At 37.3% G+C, this 24943-nt stretch overlaps 2 protein-coding genes across 4 annotated transcripts; one reads left to right on the forward strand and one right to left on the reverse strand.

The window, feature by feature from the left end:
• The first annotated feature begins 206 nt into the window (after nucleotides 1-206).
• pmpca (peptidase, mitochondrial processing subunit alpha) lies at nucleotides 207-9221 on the forward strand. Its single transcript, XM_079814842.1, has 13 exons — nucleotides 207-300; nucleotides 654-856; nucleotides 950-1029; nucleotides 1122-1204; nucleotides 1322-1416; nucleotides 4057-4157; nucleotides 4248-4511; nucleotides 4611-4703; nucleotides 4795-4913; nucleotides 4993-5083; nucleotides 5156-5218; nucleotides 5297-5441; nucleotides 8159-9221. Exons 1-13 carry the CDS (start codon nucleotides 254-256, stop codon nucleotides 8326-8328), a joined length of 1554 nt encoding a protein of 517 aa, XP_079670968.1. The 5' UTR covers nucleotides 207-253; the 3' UTR covers nucleotides 8329-9221.
• Nucleotides 9209-24272, reverse strand: inpp5e (inositol polyphosphate-5-phosphatase E). 3 transcript variants are annotated; one of them, XM_079814841.1, is made up of 11 exons: nucleotides 24220-24272; nucleotides 19885-20741; nucleotides 15021-15144; nucleotides 14839-14936; nucleotides 14634-14758; nucleotides 13430-13549; nucleotides 13184-13291; nucleotides 12931-13092; nucleotides 12732-12847; nucleotides 12510-12646; nucleotides 9209-10625 (listed from the first exon to the last, which is right to left on the reverse strand). In XM_079814841.1, exons 2-11 carry the CDS (start codon nucleotides 20679-20681, stop codon nucleotides 10490-10492), a joined length of 1923 nt encoding a protein of 640 aa, XP_079670967.1. In that variant the 5' UTR covers nucleotides 20682-20741; nucleotides 24220-24272; the 3' UTR covers nucleotides 9209-10489. The 3 variants fall into 3 exon arrangements, with proteins under 3 accessions (XP_079670967.1, XP_079670965.1, XP_079670966.1); XM_079814839.1 differs by lacking the exon at nucleotides 24220-24272 and adding an exon at nucleotides 21752-21817; XM_079814840.1 differs by lacking the exon at nucleotides 24220-24272 and adding an exon at nucleotides 21746-21764.
• Nucleotides 24273-24943: the final 671 nt, after the last annotated feature.

A 24943-nucleotide genomic window follows, 5' to 3' on the forward strand; every position in this document is an offset into this window, starting at 1 on the left:
ATATAAATTAGTTGTCACTGTGCAAATACCAGGTTTTCTATTTTCCATCAAAGTATCAATGTAATATATATTTTGTGTCCTCAATATTGCCGTCTATGTGGGTCTTTAGATAACGGGTTTTTTTTCTTTCTTCTGTCTTTCTTTCTTTTTTCTCTAGGGCTAGGCAACATCGTAGCAACATTACTAAGGAAGTAGAGTAGGAAGTGTTTAATAATCATTTCCGGGCAAGGTTCATGGTCAAATAGAATCCAATATGGCTGCTCACATGTCCAGATTGAGAGGCTGGAGCCGAGCGCAGAGGTTTGATCTAATGTCTTTGTTATTTACGCTCTGTAAGGAAGTGTGTCGTATGTATAATAGAGCCGTAGCCACATGTTTGCTCTGACTTTATAAAATCATATATATTAGATGTTCTCACTACTTATAAAATCGTGTAGCGGTACATGTGATAAACTTCAAAATCTCGCGTGCTTTCCCTCGCGCTTCCGTAATTAAACTATATTGACAGCAAATATTACAATTGCCAGTGTGGAGTTGTTGTTGTTGTTGTTATTATCATTTTTCTTGTCACGTGTGTTAAGTATTGAGATGCCTGTAAAAGCATAGTTCGTACAGTCAGAATATGATTATTGCTAATTGTCTGTGTGCTGCAGATATGGCGTTGCAGTATGTAGGCAGTACAGCAGTGGCAGCGCATATCCCAATGTGTCCCTGTCCGCACCGCTGCCCGGGATTCCCAAACCTATCTTTGCTTCTGTGGACGGCCATGAGAAATACGAGACTAAAATCACCACTTTAGAAAACGGACTCAAAGTTGCATCTCAGAACAAATTTGGTCAATTCTGTACAGTTGGAAGTAAGTAAAATGTGCAGTAGATACTCTGATGTTATTTGATTCTAATGAGCTGAACCAGATACTGGATGTTTTATTTCACCTGCTTGTTTTTAGTTTTAGTAAACTCGGGTTCCCGTCATGAAGCAAAATATCCCAGTGGAATTGCACACTTTTTGGAAAAGCTTTCATTTTCTGTAAGTCGCTTTCTGTATGTTTAGGAGTTGAATTGCTTTAACTGTGTTTTGATTTTTAGTGCACAAACCAACTCATTCTTCTTTACTGTAAGTCTACAGCCCAGTTTGGAAGTAAAGATGAAATTCTCCTAACACTTGAGAAACATGGAGGCATATGTGACTGCCAAACATCCAGGTCAAACCTGCAATGCCAAACATTGCATTTCATTCCCTTTTTTCCAGTCCAAAGTGTTCCAGTCCTTTTCTGTTTACCTCATGTTTAGCATGTTTTATTACTTTCTGTCATTTACAGGGACACAACGATGTATGCGGTTTCAGCTGAAGTGAAGGGTCTGGAAACTGTGGTGAGCCTCCTGTCAGATGCAGTTCTACAGCCCCGTTTATTAGGTGAGCATCTAAAACACAACTGATTGTTTGAAAGGGTTAAAGATACTCTACCAGTCAAAAGTTTGTTAGAATATTATGCCCCTATTAAGTCTTTTCAGATACTCCCTTTCATGCAGTGTATAATATAGCTGTTTGTGATTATAAAAGGTCTGCAAAGTTTTGAAGATCAAAGTACATGATAAATGGTTATTGTCTTCCAAAAAAAAGAATAGATTCTGAACTGCTAATTCGAGTTGTCCAGTCTAAAGCAACACAATTGCATAATGCATATGCAGAAAATTAACGACAATAATAATAATGCGCTTACATTTGTGTTGCGCTCTAACTTCAAACAGAACTAGTACATCCTAGAGTACACATTGTAGAACAGTCAAAACTGATTAATCGTTGATCAGTGTTAATTTTGACAGCAAATTTTGATTTAGTTTTCGGCATAGTCAATTGCATGGCATAAATGTGCGCTATTCATTGATTGTGAGCTGCTCTGGAGTGCTGTATTGGGGATGCGTGAGCCTTTTCCAGCGGTTAGATCAGCACGTTCAAATCAAATGTGCGTATCTGTTACACAGGATATCAGTTCTGACTGGATCTCTTCCCTAATTGTCCCTCCTTTACATTTTCGTCTCGTTTTTATTTGTTGACGAAAATGACAGTTGATTTTCGTCACAGTTTTTGTCATCCAACACTAGTTTTTATTTAGTTATCGTCTCGTTTTCGTCAATGAAAAAAGGTTGTTGACGAAAATTATGACAAATTATTCGTCGACGAAATTAACACTGTTGTTGATCCAAACCTCTTTCAACAGCTGTCGGGGACGAGTAGTTTGCAGTCTGGATGATTTAAAAGTTGCAGATGTCCTGGTCAGGCCAGTGTGCACATGACAATGGACAGGAGTCGTCCATTGTTCGTTTTCAAATCTTTCAACTGTGCTTTCAGAGTTAGTTATATTTATAAAGAGCCTTTGAGTCATCACTCACCACAGGTGTAAACTCTCCCACTCTTTACTGTAGATACAACTTACTGTACATTTACGCCACTTTGGCATTGTGATAACTTGAATATACAGCTACAAGTTATCGTGCTAAAAACCCGTTTCTCGTGAATGATCACGTGTGCCTGCTGATTGGCTAAAAGTGCGTGCTCGGCGGCGACATCATGTTGACTCGCCAATCGACTGCCTATAAAATGTAGATCTTTGAAAACGGCCAAACTGACCTCAAAACCAAGCGTGCCCCACACGTCCTGAAAAGTGAAGCCAAAGCGTCTCGCCCCCAGGTGGTTGGTCCCAGTATAGCTCATAAACCCCGCCCCCTCCATGTATTCTAATTGGACGCAAGACAAACTAAACACATTACACTTCAAATAATTTTTTTTCTAAAGATGGTTTGTTATTTTAGGTAGTTTTTATCCCGCTGATGTAAGTTCAAGCGTTCGTTTTTTTTAAAATAAGTTTGGTTTTAGTTAGTTATTTGATGCTATAAAAAACGGGGGTGTGACATGATTGACAGCTTCTGAGCGAAGTTGTCAGTGAGGCACCAACAAACTTTTTTCGGGAGGAGATTGGAGCTTTTAGCTTTAATTTCTACATTTCCATAACTGTTTATTTCTGACACTGACATAATGAGTTGTTCTGTAAACTGTACCGACAGATACTGCGGAAGTTTTGGCGGGGTTTTGATATCGCGGCTCTACTACCTGTTCTCTACTGCGTAGACTCAGGTCCCGAGATCACTACTGCGCAGACTCCCAAATCCCAAAAGTCCCAAATCAGCGCAAGATGTCAGTGTCATATTCAGACATTGGCTTTTCTACAATGGAAGATATTGAAGGGGTCTATGTCCCAAATCTTATCCACCTGCCCAAATCAACTGTTACCCACACAATCAAATTTAAACCCGCCCAATCTGGCAACACTGTCTGGAGCTGAAGTACAGTTATGGTAATATGCATTTTGTTTCTGACACGCGCTGTAAGCGTTAGACCAATCACAACAAGACTGAGCCATCTGACCAATCAGAGCAGAGTAGGCTCTCGGAAAGGAGGGATATAGACAGACTGAATCTTTGGACGAGTCGTTTGAGAATCTTTGAAAAATGTGATATGCAATGTATATTATGAGAAAATGAAAGTGTTTTTGACCTTTGATGCATGTAAAACTGTTGTAGGACACCTTAATAATACATATTTTCAGCAAGAAAGCATTAAAATGATCAAAAGTGACAGTGAAAACATTTAAAATGTTGCAAATTATATTTCAAAAAAATTAATCCTGAATCACAAAGCAACACAATTGTTTTCAACATTTATAATGACCAATATTAAAAATTGAGCATCAATAATAATTGATAACTGCACCAAATTGGCATATAACAATGATTTCTAAAGGATCATGTGACACTGAAGACTGAGTAATTCAGCTTTGATAATCACAGGAATAAATTATGTCTTAAAATATATTAAAATAGAAAACAGTGCTTTTAAATTGTAATATTTCAGAATATCACTTTTTTTTTTTTTTTTATCAAATAAATGCTTTGGTGAGCATAAGAGACTCCTTTCAAAAACTTAATGATTCCAAACTTTTGACTGGTAATGTAACTTTGTTAACTATGTTATAAAGAAATATTCTATTTTCTCCAGATGAGGAGATTGAGATGACCAGAATGGCTGTTCGGTTTGAGTTGGAGGATTTGAACATGAGACCTGACCCGGAGCCTTTACTAACAGAAATGATTCATGCTGTATGACCACTTCTTCAAATATCAATACTTTGCTGTAGATCATTGAAAATGATTTTGTAAGTCTTATTTTATTGTCTCTACAATGTTTAGGCAGCATACAGGGGCAACACCGTGGGCCTGCCTCGCTTCTGCCCTGCCGACAATGTTGAGAAGATTGACAGGAGGCTGCTTCATAAGTACCTACAGAGCTATTACTGCCCGGAGCGCATGGTGCTGGCCGGGGTTGGGATTGAACATGAGCAGCTTGTTCAGTGTGCCAGGAAGTATCTCCTAAATGTTAAACCTGTATGGGGCGTGAGCACACCTGCTAACGTCGACCTGTCAGTAGCACAATACACTGGCGGCTTTGTTAAGGTGAGTACCTTTTTAAAGGCTGTGAAACGTCTAGTTGAAGACCAGCAGCATTTTAAAGGTTCCTGAAATACTTAATCTAAGCTGCTTGTCTCATTTCAGATGGAGAAGGACATGTCCGATGTGAGTTTGGGTCCGACACCTATTCCTGAACTAACACACATCATGATTGGACTGGAGAGCTGCTCCTTTTTGGTTTGTTACACACATGAAATCAAATCAGTTCACTTTCACACTCAAACTGCTTGTGTGTTAATAGAAGCCTTTTTGTGTGTGTGATTGATAGGAGGATGACTTCATCCCATTTGCGGTCCTCAATATGATGATGGGAGGCGGAGGGTCCTTCTCTGCCGGAGGGCCAGGAAAAGGCATGTTCACCCGTCTCTACCTTAATGTGCTCAACAGGTGTGGCATCATCTCCTCATGCTCTTAAACTGCTGTTATATGATGATCAGTTTTTAGCAATTTGTTGTCGTTTGGAAAGGCATCACTGGATGTACAATGCCACTTCGTACCACCACAGCTATGAAGATAGTGGTCTTCTGTGTATCCATGCAAGTGCAGACCCTAGACAGGTACTGTAGCTAGATGTACATGATAAATATTACTACAATACACCACATTTTCTTAACTATTCATCTCTTCAGGTGCGAGAAATGGTGGAGATCATTACAAGGGAGTTTATTCAGATGACTGGGACAGCAGGAGAAGTAAGACCTTCCTTTGTTTTGTTTTTTCTTCTTCTAAATTTGTTGCATTGCATTGTTGCAAACCTCTCACTTGTGCAGATGGAGTTAGAGAGAGCCAAGACACAACTGAAATCCATGCTCATGATGAACCTGGAGTCTCGACCCGTCATCTTTGAAGACGTAGGTCGACAGGTACTTGCGACAGGCAAGAGGAAGCTGCCGCATGAGCTGTGTGATCTCATCAGTAAGTATTAATGTTACTGCAGAGTAAAGCCTTTCTGAACTATTAGGGTGTGTTCACACTTTGCATGTTTGGATCGATTAAAATGAACCCTGGTGCGATTGCTCTGTTAGTGCAGTTCATTTGAATAAGTGTGTACGCTGCCGTGTCAATTAGACTCCCCCTGAAATTGCCTCACCGACACAGCATCCTCAATAAACCCATCTCTGGTGTGATGACTCCGATCTTTCAATCTAGTATGACCTCTGACCTGTAAAGTTGCCAGAATAATAATCATACACTGTTTGTCAATTGGCCAGAGGAGAACTGGCACCCCGACTGACCCTGGTTTCTCCCAAGGTTTATTTTTCTCCATTATGCCACCTGATGGAGTTTTGGTTCCTTGCCTTGCTCAGTTGGGGACACCAAATTTTCAACTAAATATCCAAATAAATTTAATTACTAAACTAAATTAAATGCATCAACTAAATGACTGATCTGCCCACATTGTCACTATATGATAATTAAAATGAGCTGATGACATCACCGTTTTCTCCAGAATGGCTGTACAGCCAAATCAAATTCTGTTGCATTATTTTCCTGTTTAACACTGTGAAGCTGCTTTGAAACAATCTGCAGTGTAAAAAGCGCTATATCCTCCTGGGACCCAGAAAAAAAAAGTGTTTTGAATTTAGTATTTTTTCATGTCATTACATTGTTTTTAGAGCATAAGAAACAAATGGAAAAAAAAAAACATTTTTGAAAAATTACATTTTATTCATATGTTATGATATGTTCTCTGTAGTTGACACCAGGACTGAGTTGTTAAAAAAATAAAATGACATGAAATTGCATGTATAGGCAAAAACAATGGGATTTATTTTTAATTCACCAATCAATTTTAAGGTTTCAGGATTTTTTTAAAACAAACTTTGTTTAAAGATGATTCTGAACTATGTTATGAAAGATACAACGAAATGCATTGATATACCATTTTACTTCATGAAATATGTGGGTAAAATGGCCATACTTGGATTTTCCCATTCAATGCAATGTGTATATATACACTGCATCTAATTTGCATATTAATGTGTTCTTTGTGCCACATGTAATGAAAAAATAAGTGTAATAATTGGCAACATTTTCATAATATCTAATATTTCATAGGAATATTGATATTTAATTTATTTCCCTATTCACTTATGTCTCCAAAATGCCTGATAAACATGATTTAAATCCTGGCATCCACTACAGTAGACATTTATGAAATCAATGCCCTGTTCTGTAACAGAAAGTCATATTTTGATTAGAAACCCCCTAAACATTTTCCTCAGATGTTGATTTATAACAAACAATTTGAAAATTAATCCGATTTAAATTATAATTAAAAAATATTATCATATTTCCATAAGAGTGCTAAACATTAATGTCAGCCATTTTTAAAGACCAAGAAGTTGTTGTTGTCCTGGTGAAACCTCCAAACATTTGGTATCTCTGCAAAGCCCCGAATGTGCTCTATACAGGACATCCAGACTGTGACATGTATGATGTCAGAGAAATTCCCTAAAATATAACGTCCACTACAGTGGACAAAAGTCTATTCGTGGGTCCCAGGAGGATATAAATAAAGTTGACTTGACTTTGCTGACATCTGAACCCTGGTGCGCACTAAACAACCGGACCGAGAACGCTGAAAATATGGGTCTTGGTCCGCTTCCAAACAAACTCTGTTGCTTTCATATTTTTATTCGAACTGCACCATTGACCAAACACATGAAAATTATCCAAAAACGGGACGTGATGTCACAAGATGCATCAAAAACACATCTCCTCGCAGATCTGTGTGTGTGTGTGTAACGGAGGAATTTCTGCCACTGTTTTGACCCTTTACACATTTTATAAGCTTTTCACAAGTTCTCAGCTGGTCAAAATACCATCATATGTAAGCTACGCACACACACACACGGCATTGTTTTGGATGTTCGGTAAGTTGCATCATGAAATATGCATAAAAACCAATGCTGACCAATTAGATTGTGAACATATCCCTATGCTTTTAGGCTCGGTGTTAAAATGCCAATGAGAACGTTAAGGCGGACCAGGACTAACTGTTTTTGGCCCGGATCAAACTACAAGTGTGAACACACCCTTAATTTAGCTTTGTAAATGTGTTTAATATTTATTTATTCAATACTTAAACTACCGTTCAAAAGTTTGTGTTTTTTTTAAAGAAATTCATCAAGGATGCAGTAAATTGGTTAAAAGTAACAGTAAAGGCATTTATAATGTTACAAAAGATTTCCATTTTAAATTAATTCAAAAGAACAGCATTTATGAAATTCTAAAAGAGTTCCACAAAGATGTGAAGCAAAGCAACGGTTTTCAACATTGATGATAATCAGAAGTTTCTTGAGCAGAAAATCAGCATATTAGAATGATTTCTGAAGGATCATGTGACACACTGAAGACTGGAGTAACAATGCTGAAAATTCAGCACTGCCATCACAGGAATGAAATTGAAACTATATTAAAAAAGAAAACAGTTGTTTTAAATTATAATATTTCACAATAAATACAAACTTTACAAAAACAACTTTTGAACGGTAGTGTGCTTTCCTGACTTAATACATTAGTTTGCTTTAATGTGTAATACCAATATCAAATTATTCACTTGTTCTTTCCTGGTGAAATCGCTTTGCAAAATAAAATAAAAAAATCAATGAACAATTTCTTTGTTTTAGGTAATGTTACGGCAAGTGACATCAAGAGAGTTGCAACGAAAATGCTACGTAGTAAGCCTGCGGTAGCTGCGCTGGGAGACCTGACTGAGCTGCCCTCGTACGAGGACATTCAAGCCGCTCTCTCTAGTAAAGATGGACGTCTGCCTCGCATATACCGCCTGTTCCGATAGGGGATAAATAGGAGGACTGGCCCAACAAATATTTTTCTTGACTGGAATTTGTGCAATGCTTAGAAGGACTGTGGTTGCATTTCATTTCGATAGTGTTTCAAATTTGACTTGAAAGATTTACTGAACAAAAGTCATTTACTCGCACGTCATTCCATACTTCTTCTGTGGAACATAAAAGATTATGTCTTAATTTGCTGTTAATACAAAGTGTTTGGTTCCCAGCATTCCTCAAAATATTTCTTTCTGTTACACAGAAGAAAGAGGGTCAAACGGGTTTTGAATGACGAGTGAGTAAATGACAGAAATTTCCTTTTTGGGTGGGGAAAATGAAATTTTCCAAATTTTAAATGTTAATGTGATGGCGAGTTCAGTTTCACACACCCACTTTTTTTTTGCATGATTTTGTTGAACCCACCTTGTGTTTAAGTGAATGTCCTAATTTTACACACATCCTTCTTATGTGACTCAATAAGTGGACTTTCTCATGCATTGCTGTTCATAGGCTTCTGTGTAAAACTGGGCAAGCCAGATATTCCTCACATTACATAGCATTTTTCCACAAAGCTTTATAAAGCATATCTTTCAGTTCAAATGTTAGATATTAAAATATTTAATCCGAATGACAGAGACTGTGATATCTACCACTTAATATAGCAGTGAAAACTAACAAAACCCATCAACCAATGATCTGAAGCATATATATAAGCCCTATTACTGTTGCTAAGTCACTGTTAACATGATCCCCACCTCCTCCCTTTGTTGGTTTACCCTAAAATAACATATTTATTCCCTTGCACTTCAGTTTACTGTTATATTTTTCCATTGCTGCTCATTATGATGGCAATGGGTGAATCTGTCATCTCTTGGAAAAAATAAAGGTTTGATCTTTTCTATTTATTTTTTGTTTCTAATTATCATGTGCATTTTGAATATTCAGCAATATGTTCCTTGGTTTGTGTTTGAATAACCAAATGTGTGCTTGAAACAAAATGACACCAAATATGAGTCAGTTTTACTTTACATTGTAAACAAATATTTGTAACAGGCTATTATTTGGTTTTAAACAGCAGAACGTATTTGAAGTCACTGAGGCAATCATGAGCAAGATCGCAGGCACTTTCAGTACAAAATAGAACTGAAATTCATGATGTGAATGTTTGACTTACTATTACAGCACAGTCACTGAGATCCATGCGCAAGCAATACCAATACTATGGTCGTTCCTGCTCCCATACGAATATCGCACTTTACATCAAGTAAGCTGAATTTTGTTGTTAGTTAACAGTTAAGGCAGTAAACTCAAGTATAGTCTGTGCCGCCACACATTTTAACCGAAGGTCAAATTCTCTACATGATACACCACATTCACCTATCAATGACAATCAATAAATAAACAGCTGCGAACACCAATTCTCCCTCATTTTGCTGGTTATGATGCTACAGTACAGTTCCCTTTTAAAAAGCAGTACCAATGTTAGCACATTGTTTAGAAAATGTTCAAAAGTGAGACCCAGTGCAGCCAATACAATTAGGAGGATCAGCTACCCGGTACTGGTATGAGGTGTTTACATGATCAGTTAAAGATTAGCGCCTCCTTTCACAGACAGAGCTTAGATTAAGCCTTAGCTCAACTAGGACATTTAAGTAGCTTTTATAAACGTTCCTTAAAATGAAATAAAAACATTGATGTGCTTCTTGAGACAAATTAAGATATGCCAGTGCAAGTTGCTTTCAGTTAAAATAGCTTAAACAATCATTTTAATCTGGGACTAGCTTAAGCCTTGTCTGTGAAACCGGGTATAGAAGTTGAGCTAATGGTTTAACAAGGCCATGAAACACTATCAGTTAAAACCATAAACAGGACAGACTGTTTTGGCTTGCAAGTCAAATACCAGAATATGAAATAATACAAAGAAACTCATTTGGAATAATGGATGTACAGTACAGTTAACTTACTCCGGTCAGTATAATTTATAGATTTAAAAAGTCATATATTTCATAGTTCCAACACCAGCTGCAGTCTTTTGGACCCTGGACTGTGCACTTCAGTGCTGTGACATCCGTAGTACAGAGTTATCCTTTGGACCTGAAAGTCCAGCTTTCCAAGTCAGTAGCTCTGTGTTTGAAATGATCCGTTTAAGCACCCCATGGCTCTCGCACATCAGGATATGGTACAAACTGCACTGTTGTTCTGGTTTTTCATGGCTGCCTCTCTCTTTTTCAACTCTCTTGTGATTCTCCTTCGGATTCCTTCTAGGTACAGGCTCCTGTCAAACTGGCCAGCACCCAAAGGAATGCTGGGGAGGATAACAGACTGACTGAGTGGTTTATCAAATCTGCATGAATAACATCTCATGGCATAAACACACACCCATAACATAAACAAACCTCAAAACATTCCATTGCATAAATTGATGAAAAGCTTGCGTTGACTAGATCACATGGCTTGTTTTGTAGGGCGACACAACAGCAGGTTTTCCCAGTGCTTCTGCATGTCATCTTTAAGGTCATTTGTAGGGCTGGACCAGAATATTCAAATATTTGTTCAGTGGGTTGGTATTCGATTTTCAATTTTGGGATTCGAATATAATTTTTTTTTCTCGCAAACCCGGCACCCCCTCGAAAAGGTTCTCATTCGCGCTTGGTTTGAATATGTTTACACTATAAAATCATTAAAACATTTTTTTTTTTTTTACAATTATTTTATAGCCTAGCAGTTTCGAATAGGCTGGACAGTTGAATAGGAACCCAACCTCGTTATACTTAATACATACATTTGCTTCTTAGCGTTCCCTGCAACAGAGTATTCTCTGTCTAGAGCGCACAACTGTACGAGCTTGTATTTTGGGTTAAGCTGCATTGGTTTGACATTGTTGAGAATAGAATAGAATAAAATGTATTAGCCTTTTTACCCGTTAGGGATGTGACGGTGAGGAAATGTGCACTGCACGCCCGTGAATGAATGACAGTGCGGCCGTGCGCATTTTAGTTTCGATTTAGAATTAGCGCCAGTTCGGGAGCGGGTTGCTTGCTTGGTGGGTTCATTAGCCTATTATTCTTAATGAGAAACACAACAACAAAACAGTACAATAAGGGGCACCCCCTTAAATAGGCGCTTTTACATTTTCATGTTGTTGAAATAAAATCTTACACGATCATCTTGTCTTTCAGCTCCTCACTCTCGTGATGAATGAAATCTGACTCCTGCTGCTGGTCTGTGCTGCTACTCTCGTTCGGCTCACGCTGCACGTTCAGTTTTTAACTGTAGTTAATCTGTTCTCTACCTGAACTAAATTATTTTTACTACATAATATATATGTAAATGATGGTGGGGGGCGGTGCCGCAGTGGGCAAGTGATGTAACCGGTAACACAGACTATCGCAGCAAGCCTATTACCCGTTATTATCAATCTAAATGAATCTACTGCGAAATATAGGAGCTTATTCCTGGGACGTAACAGACCTGTGTGTTTTGTATCACTAATGCAGTGTCCGTTCTCTGAGACGCGCCACTCGAGATTCCTGCCTTTATTAGAGAGAGGAATATGTTCAGCCCCCTCCCTCCGAAGCTTTGAATATTCGGTGTTGATTACTACCAAAGCTTCAACGCTCAAAAAATGGTATTCGGACCAGCCCTAGTAATTTGTAACACTAAAATATTTCGAATGACATGAATGTGAAAAAGTCTAACTGGAGAGTCATGTAACTACAAGTTAGTGCACCAAAAATCCTGCCATCATTTACTCAACCTCATGCCGTTCCAAACTTATGAGGCTTTCGTTTATCTTTGAAACACAAATGCAGCTTCTGAGCTTTTGTTGACCATATTTGATGAGCTTTATGTATGTGCGTTATTCAAAGTGTACATATGAATGAAAGGCTAAATTATATCTATTTATCATGTAAAGTGATTGGGTTTCCTCAGAAGACTTGGATTAAACCACTGGATTCATATGGATTACTTTTACAATGTTTTATATGAACTTTTCAAACTATAAATGTTTTGGTGAAATGGAGGGACAGAAATCTTTCAGGTTTCATTAAACGCATCTTCATTTGTATTTAAAAAATGAACAAAAGTCTTTGTTCGGAACAACAGGAGGGTGAGTAAATTATGACAGGGTGAACTGTCCATTTTCAAGATTACTACTCAATTAGTAGAAATGAGTGCAAGTGCTTACTTGTCTCTACCCGGACGTAGTTTGACCTGAAACATGCCGATGACAGGCCGGTGATCTGATGTCTTAATGGACGAGCAAGACGCATACTTGATCACTTTAATGTCATCTGCTTGTCTGTTTCGATAAAGAATCCGATCCTGTCAACACAAGACCAAAAATTAACTACAATACTCTATGGGGTATATAGCAACGTATTAGCATATAATTAGCAAAAAAGTTTACGGTGTATGAAGGTGTCCTCTGCTTTGTGGTGGTGTCATAGACGTCACAACCAATGTCATACTTGTAAGTAGGAGGAAAGTGAATAGATGCTTCCTGAAACCCTTTAAAAATGGAACCTGCAAATGCACAAAGAGAGTTAAAGAACAAATATTCCATGAAGGGAACACAGGACTGAACTTCTGCATCTTTTCACACTTGCCTTCCTTCATTTCTTTCAACAGCTGGTCATGTTGTAATAGTGGGCTCATATCTGCGCCTACAACCTGATTCAAAACGGCCTCCACCTCTCCTCTGGCTTTATTCAGGCGGAAGTTAAAATCTCCAAACCAGAAGACTTCATCAAAACGGCTTGTGACATCACCTGCAAATTAAAAAATGTTGTTCATAAAATTCAAATAATAAAATAAATACACAATAAAACCTTTAAATGTGACAAAAGCAGCAACACTCACAGGTGGTGGAGCGGTAAGGGTTGGTATCAGGAAGGTTTCTAGGAAGAGCCAAAGCTTCTATGATCTTGTTATAGTCTAAGATCCTCTCATAAACTTTAGAATCTCCAGCTGAAACAAACACAGACTGGGTTGGGTTTATTCCTAGCTGGGCTTAAATCTAATGCCATAGTCATTATAAACATTCATTAAAACATATAACTGGGTTGTTTGACATTGGAATAAGTGTCCATCAAATGTGCTACTTACATGTGAAATGGGATGTAATAAAGAGGAAGGATGTCCCAAAAAAAGTGAAGCCGATACCCACAGCTCCTTTAGTCTTAATCTGAGATATAATTCGAGTTGTGACAGTAGCATGTTCCACCTCTGTAGTGGAAGAAAAATACACTTTTATACATTATATTTTCATTAAAACATCTGAGGTCTGCAAGTTTTTGGAAGAAATTAATACTTTTATTCAGCAAGGATACATTCAATTAGGGATGGGCATTTAAATAAAATATTAAATATTAAATATGCTAAATATTGTATTTGAATATTTGGGCTCATAAAAAAACTAATATCTGATTATTCATTCATTTAAATTCATTTTAATGATAAATACGTCATTTTTAATCATTAAGTTTGGATTTCATATTATTTCTCATCGTGATATTATGATAATGTTTGCAACATGTAGAAAATTGACAGTAAAGACAAAAAATGTTTTATTGTCTTTTGAACTAACACTGGTAATATCATTCATAAGTCAACAATATAGATATAATAATATTATAATAAGAGCTGTTTCTCGAGCACCAAATCGCCATTTAGATTATTTTTGAAGGATCATGTGACACTGAAGACTGGAGTATGTCTGTTTTCAGCTTTGCCATCACATGAATAAATTACATTTTAAAATATATTAAAACAGAAAAATTATTGTTTTGAATTGTAATAATATTTCACAATATTACTGTTTTTTACAGCATCTTTGAACAAATAAATGCCATGGTGAGCATAAGAGATTTCTTACAAAAATAATAATATCAAGACCCCAAACTTTTGAACGGTACTGCATAATATACTATCATATTAAAGCTGCAGTCCATAAGTCCGTAAACTGCAATCCGTAAACCTGCAATTGCAATTATTTGCGGAATTATCATCTTTACGTGGGTATCATCTGGAAAATTCCATCTGAACAAGCAACATATGCCATTTTTGTTCTGACCGACTGAGAAAAAAAAAAAAAAAGCAATAAATCGGTGATTAAATCATATCACTTATTGCTAAGGTCATATCACATCAAACCGTGCAAATCATTATTATTGTTATACTTTATTCTTGAATTGTTAATATTAACAACATTGGCATTGTGTATTTAGTGTGTATAATTTTTAACGAAAAAAAAAAAGTTATGGACTGCACCTTTAATTTAGAGGGGGGAAAAAAAACAAACAAGTTTTACCTGAACAGAACCATATGAGGTCTCTCCTGACAAATATAGTGAGATAGAGAACTCCATGGGCAGCTGCGTACAGCATTACGTAATACGGCCCAAGAGTTTCCTGCAGGCGGATCTCCCACTCCCTCCTGTGGACAAACATTAAGAGAGTAAACATGCAGTATCAAGAAAAGACAAAAAAAAAAAGCTGTGATAAGCAAAATCTTACCTATCTGGACAGCCTTCCTGAACTCCTATAACGTAGACATCCTGTGCAAAGTCTGTGTCGGTTGGGAGAAGAAGATCATCTAGGTTGTATGGAAGCCCCTGAGACCAAGAGTGAGAGGTTAGGCTACAGCTGCAATGTACTTCAACAAACACAACATGAGAAATGACAGTACTGTTCCACACCTTCTCTCCCTGCATGTTCCATGTGGCGACGTAGATACCAAGTCGTCTCTCTGGGAAGTAGCGGTCTAGCTCTTCTGCCCCCAGCAAGGCACCGTTACCCAAAACACTGCCCTCCAGAAAGCTCCTAAAACCACATGCAGGTACAGTTTCAGGAAAACAATAAACAACAACTTTATTAGAAATCATATGTCGCATAATGTATTCATATAAACCGCCTGAGGATGAGTTCACCCAAATGTTTTGAATGGTCATTCTGCCCTATTCCACACAACAAAAATCAAACAGTAACCAGGATTTAATTTTTTTGAATCTAAAAAGGATAGTAAAACCTTGAAAATATGCAAGACATATAAGTACCATATTGGTCAACATTAGATTTAGATTTCATTTATTACATAATTTTTTTTACACATTATTACATTTTTTAAAGGTCCCATGGCATGACATTTTCATTTTATGAGGTATTTCAACATTAATATGAGTTCCCCTAGCCTGAATATTGCCCCCAAGTGGATAGAAATGTTGATCGGTGTAAACCCGAGTTCTGGCTGTCTTTCTCTGCCTTTGAGAAAATGACAGGCCCGACGAGCCAATCCTGAAGTCTCCTGGTTTGACGTCCAAGCAGGAACGGTTACCTCCCTTTCCTCCGCCCAGAGAATCTGGCACGCCCATGCAAACGCTCGAGAGATCATGGCTTGTGAACGAGTGAACGCTGGCAGTTTCTCAGTGTTTGGATGTACAAATGAAAACAGAAGTCTTTTTTCAGTTCCTTCTGATCTGTGATCAGTGATTTCTTATGTGTAGCTAATTATTTATTATTCGTGCACACGCAGCGGCTTCTCTCTCTCCAGACAGAACGGTGTTTTCGTGTTTTCTATCTTGTGAGTCAGTGTTTTTGTACATCCTCGTCGCGTCTATCTGTTCTTAAATGTGCATACAGTCGGGAGTTTCTGCTTAACATCGGCAGAGCCACATCTTTAGAGATAAACCTCACGCACGCCGAAGCTCGGCCTTCAACATCCCCGACCCCCAGTAATGCATCTGGCCCACAGCAGAGGCACCAAACGCGGCGTGAGATTAAGCAGAAGGGGGGTAAGCCTGAGCGTATCCGGCTAGGCTAGCCAGCTTTCCCCACAATAAACTGGATTACATTCGATTACTGCTGTTGTGTCTTTGTTTGCGCTGTGTACTCAATGCGCGTCACTGACGCTTTTCATATGATTGGAACATATCTAGAAATACTGCTTTAATCAAACTTACTAACTCGTTCATCTCGCTGTAAAGGTACATTGCATGTGTTACAAAGTTGGTAGAATAATGATGAAGACGGACTCGGCGTGACTGGGACTCGTGTTTATTCATAACTCTCAGATACAAACACAATAAACTCGCGCTGACAGACAGCGCTCTCACAACTCAGTAGTTACTATAAATAACTTTGTTAGCAATCGCTCCGTCTCCGTGATGTCCGGTTCGCGAACGAATCATTCTTTTGAATCGGTTCTTTTTAGTGAACCGAACCAGTTCACCAAATCGGACTGAATCGTTCTAAACGGTTCGCGTCTCGAGTCAGCGCTGATCCATAATTTACTAAAGTTACTAACTTTCTGACATGAGTGACAGCCCCTCCGACTAGAAATAAACTAATAACCTGAAGTATATTCTAGTAACTACAACAGTTCACCCTGAACTGAGACATGCTGTGAGAACTGATGAGAAGTGAACTCAGGTCCATCCGTCTCTCTGGCAGCAGCTTGTGCGTCGTAGACCTCGTTAAACCACGCCCCCTCCGCTCATTTAAAATGCAAAGATGTCAGCCAATCACAACAGTGGGCGTTTTTACTGAAGTCTCACAGCAGACACGCCTCTTGAAACAGGGCAGTCAGCCACAGGGCAAACAGCAGTATAGACAAAATGCCTTTTATTTCTAAATTATGACATTTTATGATGCAAAAATCATACTAACAATATAAGTACACCTCAGGAAACACTATAAAATAATAGAAAAATGCCATGCCATGGGACCTTTAATCATAATAATAAAAAAAAAAACAAGCAAAACCAGGGCCCCAAAAATGCAACAAAAAATTTTTTTTATAGTGGACTCACAAACAGGTAGCGTTTGACCATGCAGGCTCTTTGTCAGACAATTAAAAGTTTGTATCCAACAAGCCTTTATAATCAAGGATCACATGACGATTAAAAAAAAAGAACAGATAAGAGGGTCATGGGAACAAAAAGGCAAAAGAAAAATACAAGGATACTAAGAGTGAAAGTCAAATTTTAAACATGCAGAATTAATAATACTAATGATAATAATTAAACCCGCATAAACCAAGTAAAAAAACATAAAATGTAATTTAATCTTCATAGCATGTGTCAACCCAGAAGGTTTCACATTTCAAAAGTCAATTATTATATCACCTCCACGTCGTGGACATTTAACTAATTCTATTCCTACATATTGTAAAGTAGAGACTGAATGTCTAAAAGTAGCAAAGTGCTGAGCTACCGGACTTTTGAAATCTCAATTTCTGATTTTAGTTTGCTAGTTTAGGTCTGCTAGTTTTACCCACGCATTTTTTGCCGGTGATGTGCACGCATTGCTTTGGTCCTTTTTTTTTTTTTACATTGTGTTATGCCCAGTGTTGGGTGTAACTAGTTACAGTAATTTAATTACTTTTCCCTTGAAAAAGTAAAGTAAGGGATTACTCTTATTTTTTGTGTAATTTAATTACAGTTACTTCACAAGTAATTTAACTTAATATGGTGTATAGACTGTAGAACAATTATTACTAATACGGTAACACTTTACTTGAAGGGGTGTGCTGTGCATAAGACTGACATGACACCTTCATAATAATGACATGACATGTCAGGAATATGAAGGAGTTTGTATGCATGTTTATGACAACTGTCAATAAGTGTAATTCGCTCAAGTATGTCATTTTTAATGCAAAGATGACATTATTGGAGATGTCTTTGTTATGACAGCTTGACATTACCAAGACAACATAACCTGTCATAAATATTTTTTTCAGTGGTACAAGTTGAATTTGTTAATACTCTGTCAAATTATTTTAGAACAGCGTCGTGAATATTTTTCAGTTCATAATGTTTAAAAAAAAAGTTTCCTAACCAGTTAATTACAGCATCCCACACATTTATATTTTCTTGAAATGCCTTTTTACATCATGGATAAGTCTAGCTAAGACACCATCATAATGGCGTACACCTAACCAGTGGTGCCACTCTATCATTTTGAGGTGAGTTTTCACTGTTATAAAATCATTTGACAGAGAATTGACACTTAATGACATTTTAATGACAAATTCAACTTGTACCACTGTAGTTTAGGTCAAGGAAAATATTCATGACACTTATATAAAATAATTTGACAGAGTATTAAAACTTAATTTGGATAATAATTAATATTTTAATACTTAAGTTTGACAATTAATCTGCTATGTCATGTTTATGACAGGTTATGTTGTCTTGGTAATGTCAAGTTGTCATGACAAAGACATCTCAAATAATGTCATCTTTGCATTAAAAATTACATAATTGAGCGAATGACACTTAATGACAGTTGTCATGAAGTTCATGCATAAAAACTCATTCATATTCATGACACGTGTCATGTCATGATTATGAAGGTGTCATGTCAGTCTTATGCACACCCCTTCAAGTAAAGTGTTACCGTTATGGTACAATAGTGGAATTAACATCAAAATTTAGAGTCTAACTTTAAAATGCATGTTTTTATCTATCCTTCTCACATTTGTAATACTCTGGTCAGTTCATAAGAATAACTGATGTAGTTTTATATGATGTATCTGAATTAATTAAAAGAGCCATTTCATGTATATCCTTGAATAACTTAACTCGTGGTTGATATAGGATTTGGAAAGTAATTAATAAGTAATTAAATACTTTTTTGGAGAGGGTAATTTGTACAGTAATCTGATTACACTATTGAAGATGTAATTAGTAACTAGTAATTAATTACTTTTTTAGAGTAACTTAGCCAACATTGGTTATGCCTACATTTAGCTGTAGTATTGTTTGTTTAGTTTTAAGTGTTATACATTTTTATTTATTTAGGCAAAATAGTAGACCTTTAATATCAGCCATAACCCATAACATAAAAGTAATTCTCGATAATGGCCATATCAGTGCATAGCTTTGTGTGAGCCCCTTGTCACAATATGATCTCACTGTATGGAAAAGAACAGCGAGACAATTCTTAAAAACATCTCCACTCTTGTCCCACAGAAATAAATCATACGGGTTTGAAGCGACACGAGGATTAGTTAATGACAGCGGAATTTCATTACCGGATGAACCAAAACACATAAATTGTCTAATAGTTAGATTCAGTATTTCCTATTGTCCTTGTATAGTCATTTCACGTTCAAGCAGAACATGAATGAATGGTCTGATGCAGTTTGACAGTAACAGGAAGTGCTGAACAAGCATCACACTGATCCATTAATCCCCTTTACATTCTTCACACACCGCTTCACTGCTCTACCATCTCTCTAGAAACATACAGCTTCACTTTTCACTTCACACAACTAAAGCTGTTCAGGCGACTCTGCAAGTAGCCATTTATTCAACACCTCATTCCTGCAGGAACATTAATCATGATATACTACCTTGTGAAACATTTAATTTGGCTCACGCATTGACACAACAATTCTCACATTCTGCTTTAAAGAGAAAAAAAAAAGGCTCAGACACTTTTTAGACGTTCATCAAGATGACACCATGTGATCATGTGATCTTAAAGTAGAGGATTTGCTGAGGGACAACTTCAAATAGGCTGCAGAAAATAAGAAATGAATGAAAAAACACTCCTCACCTGTTCCTCACATCCCGGGGTCTGATGGGGTTCAGAACGCTATAGGTGGACTTCATGGAATGGACAGAGGTATTGTCTGACACCATGGTGTCCAGCAGCCGGCTATCGCTCAGGTTCCTCTGAAGCCTCTCCGACCGCCCCCTTCTCCCCACCACACTGTAATCCAAACAATCCCTGTCAATCCGATTAGTTGTCCTTAAGGATGCGGAGGCTGCGCTGTTCTCCAGAGGAGGATATGTGCCAGTGAGCTGCAGTGGGGACAGAATAATTCTGGACGGTTTCATTCGCTCTTTATTTGGATCAAAATGCTCACAGGGGGACACGTCATTCTCGGAGAAGCTCCCGGTCCTAATCATGAAAGGTGGTGTCTCCACGGGTGGGAGATCGAGCGAACGCCCAGATGCAAGGCCCAGGCCATTCACTGAGGTGGTGTCTTTAAGTGAATCGGTGGATGAGCCCGTCTCACCCGGATCCGTGAGACTCTCCTGGCTGTTCCTCAATCTTCTCCCCCTCACCTTCTCATCAAATGATTTACCCTCCATGCCCAATCCCACGGGCTTCGGAAGAGAGGGAGGCCGAGGCTGATATGGAATAAGCTTGGCTTCCTTGTTATGCTCATCCTGAAGCAGTTTGATACCATCATATGGCTTCTTGATGTCTTCAAGCTCCTCCTTGTTGCTCTTCTCTTTCCTCAGGTCTACACGTAGAACACTAATATCTGTTTTACAAGCTGGTTCACCTGACCCGCCGAGTTCTGTGGGGTTAAACGGGACAATGCTGTCTCCATGCTCACTCATCCTATTGGCAAACTTGGTTTCAGATGTAAGGAAACCCCATGGTACTCAATCGATTACATCCTGGGGAGAAAGTGAGGAAATTGTTTTATAGATAACTTCTGATTATTCTGTCTGAATTATTTATTTTGCATTTAGCGATATTCCACATCTTGCCCAATGTAATATAATGTGCAGGTCTATATTATGAATATAGCATTGTGTGAAGAAAAACAAATCTAAATAAATAAATCTAAATAATTTCAAATCAGCAAAACATTTTGAATAAAGGGTTTTTGAACAATATTATTACACTGTCTAGACAAACCTGCTGTGTTAAGTTAACATTTTATATCATATATTTTGCGTATATTATTTCGGTGTCAAAATGCTCCTCTATTGTAAGTAGCTTTGGATACAAGGGTCTTCTAAATGAAAATGTAAAAGTAATTTTATACCAGTTTGGTGGTACCCAATATTAGAATATTAAAGAAAAACTCAATAAGTCAATACATGTTTAAGTTTCCGTTTTTAGCTGAAAATGTGTCGTGTAAACGGCCCAAACCTGTTGAAGAATGTTTTTCAGAATTACACAATCCATAAACAATTAGTTGTTGCAGCCCTACGTAAGACTGTATGAAAAACATCAATAATAATAAACATTAATCGTTAAAAATCTACCGAAATGTTTATTTAGCAAAATTCATTAAATTACGTAACGTTAATATTTATTTAAAAGGACGTCGTCAATTATCAACACCAACCGTTAAGCTACTAGTAACAACCAGTAACAACAAAAACATTAACGTTACTATTATTATTGGTATCCAACTTTTAACTAATACCTAACTAAGACTAAAAGACATTAATAATGAAGTATGATGATCAGTGATTAACGTTACTGAAATCTCTGTCCCTCAAAGCGATGTAAAACTCACTGTTGCCACACGGACACTCACACATCTGTAAGATTGATGTAGCGTTTTATCTTTGCAAAATATAACTAATATAACATGGAATTAAAATATATACTAAGATAAATTTGTGCGAAGAATAAAATGACGCATTTTGAGTATGAAATAGCTGACCGTTACCTCCAGTTCGCTGAAGAGGCAAACTTAATGGACTTCCTTAACAACCAAAGCAACCAACAACTTCTCAAGAGGGAGTGCTGGCAATCCGCGGTAGTGCATTATGGAACAGCGCCATCGTGCGTTTTTTTTATCGAGTTGGTACTATTTTTTACAAACAAGTGGCCAATTTTTTTCAACTATCCACATACTCAAGAATAAGTGAACCAAATGTAGTTTTAAGTATCTGTCACTGAAAAATCCATATTGATTACTGTGAAAGAGGAGTGTATGCGTTGCGTTTAAAGCGGTAAATGTTCCGATTATTACACTGATCCGTAGTAGCCTATATCTTTATTATAGGTCAGTGGATCATTATTAGTGTCCCAATTTTGTCCCCATTTTCCCCAAAAATGTAACAATTGAATGGATAATAAATGATAAAGTAAAGCATATAAACACTTTTGACTGCATAGCTATTTTATTCCAATAAATTCAAAGATCTTTGTCTTTAAGTGGGATTTAATTTGTGTTAAACACAATAATCTTGTGTTTGGATCCAAATCTTTAGTCTGAAGGGTCATTCTTGTTATTAGTTTGAAAAGTAATAGACTACTAGTGAGTTAATGTACAGGATAACTATATTTGCTATTTGCTTTACTGTAAACTGTAGACATTAAAATGTTGCACAAAAACCGAGTTCATAGAATTTTTTATTTTATTAATATCAGGTAATGTATGCTGTGCTTTGTACATTTTAAATTAAATTGTTTATTGCAACAAAGAAACAGCACATATATTAAAATATTGAGTTATAGAAGTTATTGAGAAGAAATACTGAGTTATTGAATTAAAATATAGAAGAATTGCAGTATCTCAGTAGTGTGTGACTATGATGGTGGTGTACTTTCCAGCATGAAAATGTCCTTCTAAAGGGTCAATGTGTGTTCAGTGAACTGCATAATTTTTCTGTGCCATGGGACGGCTGGACTGTGACTAGACAACACATATATTTTTAATTGCACAAGTTAGCAGGAGAGTTATGAAAATGTAGCACTTTTCGAATATGTTTTTTCATTCACCAATATACTGTATGACTTGACCTGAAGAAAGACAGTCGCAAGTAATAGCACGCACTCAGTCAATCTCTCTTTCTCACAGCTGTCTGTTTAGGCTTAGTCAAATCTATAACTCACAATGGTACACACAACCAAGTTTAAAAAAAGACAATTGGCGGGAAAAAAAAATACATTCTTCACTTTTGTTATCATTAAGTTTCACTTATTTAATTCAATACACATGCATGAAGTGTAAAACAAGAAGGGCATAGCCTTAGGAAAAAATTAAGAAAACAAATTGGTGACACTTTACAATAAGGTCGTATTAGTTAACATTAGCTAATGCATTAGTTAACATGAACTAACCATTAACAGCCTCTGCTCAGCATTAGTTAATATTTGTTAACATTGGTTAATAAAATACCGCTGTTCATGATTTGTTCATGTTAGTTCACAGTTCATTAACTAAATGGTAACAAGGTTTTAATAATGCATAAGTAAATGTTAATTAATAAATGCTTTATAAGTTCAGTTCATTATTAGTTCATGTTAACTAATGCAGTTAACTAATGTTAACTAATGAACATTATTGTAAAGTGAATACCAAAAAATGTAATAAAACCATGAACATCATGGTTGCTTGCATTCCCTTGTGGTTGGCTTGTCAGTATTACGGTCGGTATTACGATATTGCGGTTATCGCAAAAGCCCTAGTATAACCCTTACCCTTAGCACATTTTACCTTTACCAGGTAACCTTCTACCATTGTTACGTGGTCCAGTTCTGATGCTCACATGCCCACTATTGGCACTTTCGGCATGGGCCAGCATGGGCACCCTGACTGGTCTGTGGCTATGTAGCCCCATACGCAACAAACTGTGATGCACTGTGTATTCTGACACCTTTCTATCAGAACCAGCATTAACTTCTTGAGCAATTTGAGCTACAGTAGCTCATCTATTTGATCGGACCACACAAAACAGCCTTCGCTCCCCACGTGCATCAATGAGCCTTGGCCGCCCATGACCCTGTCGCCGATTCACCATTGTAACTTCCGTGGACCACTTTTGAAAGATACGGATCTCTGCAAACCGGGAAAAGTCCACAAGAGCTGCAGTTTTGGAGATGCCCTGACCCAGTCGTCTAGCCATCACAATTTGGCCCTTGTCAAACTCGCTCAAATCCTTACGCTTGCCCATTTTTCCTGCTTTTAACACATCAACTTTGAGGACAAAATGTTTACTTGCTGCCTAATATATCCCACCCACTAATATGCCTGATTGGTGTATTTTGAGTATTACAGGCTTTCTTTTTCAGAGATTAACTTTATCCTCAGATCAATGAGGCCTACAATTAGCCACATCACAACCAACACCAGATCACCAGACTCTGCCCACTTGTTTCCAGACACCGGAGTTCTAATCACCTGCACACCTTCATCAAGACAAACCACCGTTCTGTCTTCTGTCATTCGTCTGCCATCTCCATCATCCGGTGTTCATCTGGAAGGCCTTCCTCTCCTGTTCAGCACCTGCATACAAACACGTCATTCTCCAAGCAACCTGCATACAAAGCAAGTCATTCTCCAGCTAACATCCGGAACTCATCTATATCATATCCACTCACCTGTGTTTCCCTCGCTTCCCAACCTACCTCTGCATTAATAAATAAAGTCTTATTGCTTGACTCACCATCTCTGTCCCTTATGTTGCCTGATAATGATCAATCAGTTTAAAAAAAAATATATATATATACAAAACCTGTCCTAATAGAGTGGTGCAGGTGGCGTCAGAACCTGGAAGACTAATTTGCCGCTGGTTCCCTCAAGATTTTCCTATGGTGTTTTATAATGGGGTTTTTCGATTTATGTGTAAAATAAAGCTTGTGGTAAACATAACTTGATTGTAAATTACACACACCCATACCGGAAACGTGAATTTTGAAGCAGTTATGTTCATTTTTGAAATGTGTGAGTGTGTGCAGTGTTCTTGTTTTTAATATTTATATTATATGATACAGTTAAGCAATATCAAATTAGTGATGCTTTTTCAAAAAAATTAGCACAATTGCAAATGTGATCTTGTTTTTTAAACTGTTGTATAAAATCAACAAGTTAACATTAAGTGATACATTTTAGCACAACATTGTCTGATTTTGC

The sequence above is a fragment of the Gobio gobio genome (assembly GCF_949357685.1).
Source record: "Gobio gobio genome assembly, chromosome: 4".
Taxonomy (NCBI): Eukaryota; Metazoa; Chordata; class Actinopteri; order Cypriniformes; family Gobionidae; genus Gobio; species Gobio gobio.